This window comes from Cibotium barometz, chromosome 1 (assembly GCF_041138505.1).
Source record: "Cibotium barometz isolate CiBa-2024 chromosome 1, ASM4113850v1, whole genome shotgun sequence".
Classification (NCBI taxonomy): domain Eukaryota; kingdom Viridiplantae; phylum Streptophyta; class Polypodiopsida; order Cyatheales; family Cibotiaceae; genus Cibotium; species Cibotium barometz.
Genome location: NC_141046.1, coordinates 35030850 through 35039256, shown reverse-complemented (window position 1 = coordinate 35039256; position 8407 = coordinate 35030850). Strand labels below are relative to the sequence as shown.

Genomic DNA, 8407 nt, shown 5'->3' with positions numbered 1-8407 from the left:
TTTAGCAATCATCATAATGTACAATACCAACGCACAATCAACCCCATGAAACAATCACCATGAACTTTGAAGATGAGAGAGGGAACGATCACCATGAAATGTTTGAAGTCATGTAGTCATATAGTCTCTATGCATTTTTGCTAGAGTGCACATAAGGAGGGGGGAAAATTGTGTGCATCACTATTGGACTGAATAAAGCCAACTCCATAGAGACCAGTCATGCGTAACAGTGTGGCACACCCATAATATTACGTTGGACCTCAAAAGTATGTCACACTAGATGATTTGAAAGAAAACTCGAGTAAAATATTCGAGGAAGCATAAGAGAATTAGGTATCCTTTTAAGGGCTAAATAATTTGTAAACAAACTTTAAATGAAGGTAAAGAATTTGTCAAAAGATTAGGCAGTATGTTGGACCTCAATAGTAATTTGACCAAAATCTATAAATCTTGTAAGAAAATAAAAACTGTGTAAAGAAATTTTAAAAAATAAACGTGTGGGGCCCCGCGTTAAAAAAAAAATGGGTAATTTTATAAAATTCTTGATAAATCATCATGTGGTGCATCATGAAAACGTAGCCTTATATACATAGGTTCACTGAACTAGCAAAAACTTGCAAATTTCGAAGCGATTCGCAACGAAACAGGCGCGCGCACAGCTAAGGTATAGCACTGAGCACCGAGCATTCCACGAAAGCTGTGAGGCAACAACCATTTTTTACATGGTTTAGATTTGTGTGATCCACACATTGGTACTATAGAATGTGTGTTATATGTATGATTTGATGGGTAGATTGCTTGAATGCATGCTTGGCGGCAGGCTTTACATCTTCGCTGTCAATGATTCTGTCTCCAGTTGTGTTGTATGCCTTTGTGTGCATTCTGTTAAATTTCCTTACACTATACTATAGTATTTACGCTAGCCATTTTGCTAGGCTTTTGTTTGACTGTCACACTTCAGTTTAATTGTTAAGGCTTATATATACGGTCTTTATTTGTGTCACACAGCTACTCAATTGGGGTAGATCCCTTATTGTTCAGAGATTACAGTGCAATTACCCTTTTAAAGGCTGTCAAGCGGCCAACCCTGAAGCAAGCTCTGTGCACTGGCGAGTCGGCATCATCGGTTGAGCTAGTCTGGAAATTGGGCAGTTTTGTAAGTGGCATATGTACTCTGCAATTGCTCGAGAGGTCACAAAATCCGTGCCTTTAGACTTCAGGGCCCTATTTCAGCTCCCAATATTGTGCCATTTTGTATGTGGGATCTTTCTTTTCAGAATTCACAACCCAATTTATTCTCCCGCCCATTTCAGGACTTTCTGAAACAACCCAAATCTTCTCTTCAAAAGCCCTGAGTTGCACCCTACCCTGTTTCTCCCTAGCCTGCACAGAACCCACGTGGGCAATTTTCTCTCTAGCCTGAACTCAACCCAAGTTGGCGATTCCGCATGCGGGATAAACCAAAACGATAAATCCAATTTATCTTTTCAATCGCCTTGTAATGGGTTCTGCTCTGTTTTTCCTGCCCTTTTTTCTAATCGCCCATTTCCTGCCTCAGGGGTCCTCTTTCTACACAGACAATGGCCTCTCCTACACACTAGATGGGCTTGAATCCTCAACACTGGACTTTGCATCATCAGTTTTCTCCTTCCGGGCTGCCAAGGGGCAAGAGACAGCTCGGAATTTAACCACTGAGATCATGGTTCTGGCCAAAGAGCCAGCTTTTACAGACTGGTTAAAGAGTGTGAGAAGGTCATTGCATGAGAACCCAGAATTGGCTTATGAGGAATTTGAAACAAGCAATCTGATTAGATCAGAATTGGATAAGCTTGGGATTCAGTACCGGTGGCCTGTTGCTGAAACTGGAGTTGTTGCCACCATCGGGACAGGAAAGCCACCCTTTGTGGCCCTCAGAGCAGACATGGACGCGCTTCCAATCCAGGTTTGCAAATCTTTTACTTTTTTTGTGTTTGTCTTCTTGTGTTTATTAAACACATGGTTAGACACATGTTAATTTATAGACACCCCCCCTGCAATGTGTGATGAAGCATATGGGTACATGGGTCTATGTGTACTAGAAACCTAAGTAACCAAGTTTAGCTTACTGCATAGTTTAATACCGGATTGCATGTTCTCTGAGTTGAATGGATGCACTTGATGGTGGCTATGGCCGGTGGAGAGCTTGGACACCCATAGCCATGGCTATAGAGAGAGAGAGAGAGAGAGAGAGAGAGAGAGAGAGAGAGAGACAGAGTCAATGCTAGACTCAAATGACACGAGGCTAAATGTCATTTGAGGCTAAATGATTAATGATGTTGAGTACAAATGGAAGAGAGCACACAGGATGTGATGGGGAGTATGACACATCAGCATACAAAGGATGTGATGGGGAGTGTGACACATAATGAGGTAAGATAAGTGTGGGCTAAGAGGTTCTCATGGGAAGCTACGAATCCCAACAAACCCCCCTCGGAGCGAAGGTGAGAAGCTCCGGAAATGACCTTCAATAGGAAAAGAGGTTAAAGCCCATGACACCGCATGATGCAAAAGACCATTATTACACTTGAGTAGAGAGACAACGGTTTTGATCCATGGTTTAAGTGGGCGTCCTATGGGATGGACCACGGCTTCACCTTTAGAGCAATAATTGAGGTAGCCAAATATACAAGAAAGAGACTCCGTTGCTCTTTCAGTGCTGCTTTGTGGATTTTCGAAAGCAATTAAATTAAGAAATATGGTGATCCATGATCTACCATGCACACGTTTCATTTGGGGCTGATGCCTCATGATATCTACGTATGCACACATATCATGATTGTGATTTAATGCTCATGTTTCACCTACACTTTTGACAGACAGAGAGGTCACATGAAAACCTTGATGTCTAAGTTGTAAACAGAATTCACATATTTTTTTAATTTGTGTGTGTGTGCGCGCGCGCCACGCATGCGTGCTCCATGATTTGTACAGTCATAATTTTGACGTTACATGTTTTGACAGGAAGCTGTGGAGTGGGAGCACAAGAGCAAAAGACCGGGCAAAATGCATGCTTGTGGACATGACGCTCATGTGGCGATGCTTCTAGGAGCTGCCAAATTGTTGCAAAGACGTGCTGAGAAATTGCAAGTATGTATTTCCATCCTCCTTGTTGCGTATGAATTCCGTGTATAATGCTCTAGCATACAGTCGGATCCAGAATATGAAAACTATGTTTGTGTAACACTCTTTGATCTCCATCCCTGCTCTAAGCATCCCATCTGCTTTTTTTTCCTCTTTTTTTTTTTGGGGTCTGGAACAGGGCACAGTCTTATTGATCTTTCAGCCTGCTGAAGAAGGTGGAGCTGGAGCCCAACGGATGATACAAGAAGGTGCTCTTGGAGAGGCAGAAGCCATATTTGGTTTACATGTAACGCACGCACAGCCAACGGGAGTTGTCGGTATAAGGTCCGGCCCTGTTTTAGCAGGCTGCGGATTTTTCAAAGCTATCATTATTGGAAGGGGTGGTCATGCGGCACTTCCTCAGCATTCTGTGGATCCCATCGTTGCAGCAGCTTCAGTCGTTTTGAGCTTGCAACACTTGATTTCCCGAGAGTCTAACCCTTTGGATTCGCAGGTTTGTAATGAAACCCATCCTCAAACACCTGTATGAACTCTTCCAAAGTAGCTTGTTCAGTTGTCTGTCTTCTCTCTAGTCAAAACCCATGCTTAGGACCATTGCCAGAAAAGAATGGCATTACAGCGTATTTTTATTGCTTGGAATCAAAGAAAATTGGCCATGATTCATGAATTTTGTAGCCATCATTTTAAGGAATGATTTCTCATTCATTTTAGTTTTTAAACGGGCATTCATTACATACAGATTCATGTAATGAAAACTGGTAGATTTATTGATTTGTCCTTCTTTTGATTGGTTGAAAAGAAGGTTTTTATTGATCACTGCTTGGCACCAGCTTGCGACCAAGTGTCTTGAACATCATGTCCTGTTGAGTGCAGGTGGTGTCCGTGACCACTTTGGATGGCGGCAGTGCATACAATGTGATTCCAGATTCCGTTGTGATTGGTGGGACGTTCAGAGCTTTTACAACAGAGAGCTTTGAAATGTTGAGGCAGAGAATCAAACAGGTGAATATCCTGTTTCTTGCGGTGGCTCAATTCTAGTGATTAAGAAAATTTACAGCACTGCTAAACTTGATGTAGTTTAGTTATAATTTTACTAAAAAGCCTGCAGTTTTTCAAAACAGGAAGCCACTTTGAAAAATGTTCTGTGAGTACCTAAGACTCCAATGACTTATTATGTTGTTTTTCCAGATCATAGTGATGCAGGCAGAAGTTCATAGGTGCCAGGCTGAAGTCGATTTCTTGGAAAAGGGGTTTCCCTTTTACCCTCCAACCATTAATGATGCGAATTTGTACGAACACGTGCGGACTGTAGCAGCAGATGTCGTAGGTGAACACAATGTGGTGAAGGTGATGCCGATCATGGGATCAGAAGATTTTGCCTTCTTCACGAAAGTCATCCCAGGTGGGTTTTTCTTCATTGGGATGCGAAACGAAACCCTTGGATCAGTCCACTCCGGACATTCTCCTCTCTTTTTTCTTGATGAAGATGCTCTTCCTATTGGTGCCACAATGCACACAGCCATTGCTGAGAGATATATTGAGCAAGCCTTGAGGATTGCTCCCTCTCAAGGTATATATTGTTATCATTTCGTATGAGACTTGGTCAGGCTACCCCATGTCGGGGTTTTAATTCTCTCTGTTATGTCATGGATACAGGTTGATTTTTGATTACTCAAACTAACCCGTGCCGCTCTCCTCAAGCATATACAACTGGCAGTGCCTGCAAATCAATTAGCTTGAGACAACCTTGGCCAAGCTCTCATGGAGTATGATGCAGGTGGAGGGATGGACTTGTATGGTTTTGTTTTTCGAGCTGGGGTCTAACACGGCTGCAGAGTGCCGCCCAAACAGAGACACTTTTTCCATTAGCTTCATCGATCTCTTACTAAGAGCGCTGTCATGGCTAAATCTTCAGTCCTCAAAAGAGGCAGGCTTGTCTCACTAAGGTCATACTGGGTGACCATCTGAAGGCTTCAATGACTGCCACCGCAACCACTCATGATTAATGAGTCAAGTTGTGAGGATCCTCTTGATAATGCAGATTAGGGTAGGAAATTTTTTCATTCCTTAGGTTGGTCAGCTGATTTTGTAACTCTTGTCCATTCATTATAATTTAGTACTTTTTTCATTGGAAAAGGGTGTTTAAGATGAAAATTCAAGTAGTTCTGGAAGTCTTTGCTTGTGCATCACTTTGTAGTTTGGTAGCCCCCTTCCCTGATTCTCATTTTGGAGGCTATCTTGCAGCTTCCATGGTAGTGCCATCGCCGCCTCCCTGTTGGGCATACCCCCTGTTACAGCTCTGGGTGGGACTCAATAGGCATTTAGCACACCCTATAGCTCATCTCCTCCATCAAGCAATTATTTCACTTCATTATATCTAGGCATTCAGCTCTTTGGAGGCATGCATAACTCAGCATCTCCAGGTATTCGACACTTAAGCAAGCGGCAGCTCTAGGCTCTCATCAGCTCAATCAAGTGATGGCTCTAGGCATCCAACAGCTCAAGCTCGTGGTGGCTGTAGGATACCTTGTAGCTCATGGAACATAGCCCTCCTCTTCATAGGATGAAACGATGCAAATCTTAAGAAGTCATCAATAAAAATGACAGAATTTGCAACCACTAAGTGATGTTGTCTGCATAGGTCCCACAACATTAACATGCACAAGATGCAATTATTTACCGAAATCATCTTTTACAAAATCCCTAATCTCACAAGTTAATGAAGTGAGTTGCTCCAGATTAGGAAGATCTTATAACATATTATTGAACTGTTTATACCATATTGAACCTTTTAAGAAGCATAAGACTTGCATAATTTACATGACCACAAACTTAGCATGCCAAAGTGAGCATGATTTTGTCACATAGGTAGAACAAGCATGTTAATCTACTTTTTGAGCATTGAACTTGTATAATCTCCTCTCCATAGTGTTGATGACCAGAACTATTATATCACTAGAGTATTATGAATTTTTCATTGGCTGTTACTAAATAAGACCTTACTAGTACAAGATAGGTACAAAAAATCAAGTTATTAGCTTGGAAAATATATAACTTCCCTTACGTTCTTAAAACTCCCATTAAGAAATTGCAAAGGAACTAACCCTTGTCTTATTAGCATAGGTTGCATTGTTTTCACATTGAACATTCCTTCTATTTAGTACATGATGAATGATATTAAAGAACTCCTCCCATGAGGAGTCATATGCTTGAAAGAACCACTATCCACATCATACCATGTTTAGGATTTACTATCCTTCACTATATGAGCTAAATTATGTGCATAATAACTTCCAATTGAAGTGGTAATATAATGGGCACCACCTTTGTGTTGTAATTTGTGTTAATAGGTGCTTTCCTACCAGAGCTGCCCTTTGTCTCATCACGTGAAACCACTTCTTAGAAGCCTTCTCCAATGAGCATGTTTTTAATATAAAAACCCATAAGAAGTAATAGGTACCATCTAACTTCTCATTAAAGCTCCAAAGAAGAAAAATGTTCCATGTTTGTAGCGATATTGAATACCTAACAATGATGGAACAAAACCTTCAAAGGATTAACCCAAAATACCCAAGGTAGCTTTTAAAAAAGGCCCTCTAAGAATCCATGATCACCATTGAGGAATCACAATTAAAAAATGTATTGAATCAAATGAATACAAAGAACAAAGTACTATAGATAAAGAAAGTTGAATAAGAATACTACTAAGAATACAACTGAATATGATTAGCCAACCTCTAATGCCTATGATTTTCCTAGTGGACATAATGCTTAACCTTAGATACCAACTTAGGTGGTACATGAATTTATCCAGTTACACCTACTATGATTACTGTTAGATTCCTATGATTAATATGATTACTGTTAGATTCCTACAATCCCATTAAATTTGGGAATCTAAATTTCACTAAGTTTGCAAATATTTTTTGAATCATAATTTTTTTAGCAAACTCGAAACTAGAATGCTATAATTCATATTTTAGCTCTTTGGTTATGATATTTATTTGATTGAATAAATTATTTGCTAGATTTTGTGAATAGCAATTCAAACTATAAATGTGATGATAGATATCTTTAATTCTGGTGTTTACAAACACCTTTTTCAAAAGTTGATCTCTTCAACAACCATTACAATTGAAGCTATATCTATTGGCTTTTCCCTTCTAGTTTTTGAGGCTCTCCTAAGCCATCTCACATGTTGTTTTGGGTATTTTAATTCTTTATGGTGTTTTTTAACTATGTCACCCATGCCTAAAAAATAGAATCAACATTTTTTCAACGAATTGGATCTTTCTTGTTACACATCCACGATTTATCCCAATAGTTGTATTCCTTCTTTGAGAGATAGGTGCCTAATATTTTTTTTTGAATTGGCTGGAATTCGAAAGTGCAACATGACACACACCCATGCGTGCCACCGCTTGCACAATGAGGGCTTGAACCCATGACCTTGAGACTCTCAAGCAACACTTTTATCCACTGCACTAACTCGCGGTCGACAAAGGTGCCTAATATTGAAGTAGTATCTTTTTGAAGTTTTTTGAATGTTTATTTTTTTGACATCAGTTTGTGCCACTCCTAACCTTGGCCACCAAGACAAAGGCACCCTTTTTTAACATCCAACATTAGACTAAATGCATCTTTTTCCTTTCCTCATAAAAGACTATAATAATGATTATCCTCAAATCCTAAGAAAGCATTGTCATCTTCAGCTCTTGCGGATGCATATAGGATCTTCCAATAATCTATTTTTTTGTCCAATGCTTTTCGGGTATAGGTCCTTACATGTTTAAACATAGGAACTAGTTTAGGTTCTCTAATTCCCTTTATTATCCCTTTTCAAAAGCTTAATGCCACCTTCCATTGGCATTTGCTTTGACATGCAATCAATTGATTTTGGCAATTTGTATTGCATTGTGGGAACACTTCCTTGTATGAAGAACCTAAATTGTAGTAGTTTATAACGGCCACTAAAGCATAGTGACCCTTACATAAGTATCCCTCAATATATAACTCAAAGTTTGAGTGATCATCACAAGAGTTGAAGATCTCCATTACATACGAAAATGTGAATGTATGGCTTGTCCTCAAATTTTGAGAGAACCTTCTAAACATTGCACTGATGTCCTATGTGTGTGGCCAACCATCAAGAAGCCCCAACCACTAGTAGTGATAGAGGTAAGAAAACAAGTGTGTGCTCTTATTTTCAGATGGATAACCATCCAATTACAATATCAAGTTCTTCAAAAGCTAATTAAAAAGATGATGTATTAGACTGATTTGGAGA

The 8407-nt window shown here is 39.8% G+C and overlaps 1 protein-coding gene across 2 annotated transcripts; it reads left to right on the top strand.

The window, feature by feature from the left end:
- The first annotated feature begins 568 nt into the window (after positions 1–568).
- Positions 569–5256, top strand: LOC147641922 (IAA-amino acid hydrolase ILR1-like 4). Of its 2 annotated transcripts, XM_086801142.1 has the most exons (7): positions 569–664; positions 1009–1942; positions 3001–3126; positions 3299–3613; positions 3994–4122; positions 4309–4690; positions 4777–5256. In XM_086801142.1, exons 2-7 carry the CDS (start codon positions 1502–1504, stop codon positions 4779–4781), a joined length of 1398 nt encoding a protein of 465 aa, XP_086657268.1. In that variant the 5' UTR covers positions 569–664; positions 1009–1501; the 3' UTR covers positions 4782–5256. The 2 variants fall into 2 exon arrangements, with proteins under 2 accessions (XP_086657268.1, XP_086657264.1); XM_086801138.1 differs by having other exon boundaries at positions 4309–4862.
- The last annotated feature ends 3151 nt before the right edge of the window (positions 5257–8407 follow it).

Coding starts and splice junctions, on each gene's coding strand:
- LOC147641922 (XM_086801138.1), top strand. CDS start 1,502: ATGGGTTCTGCTCTGTTTTTCCTGCCCTTTTTTCTAATCGCCCATTTC. Junction 1,943..3,000: donor TGGACGCGCTTCCAATCCAG/GTTTGCAAATCT, acceptor ATGTTTTGACAG/GAAGCTGTGGAGTGGGAGCA. Junction 3,127..3,298: donor GACGTGCTGAGAAATTGCAA/GTATGTATTTCC, acceptor GGTCTGGAACAG/GGCACAGTCTTATTGATCTT.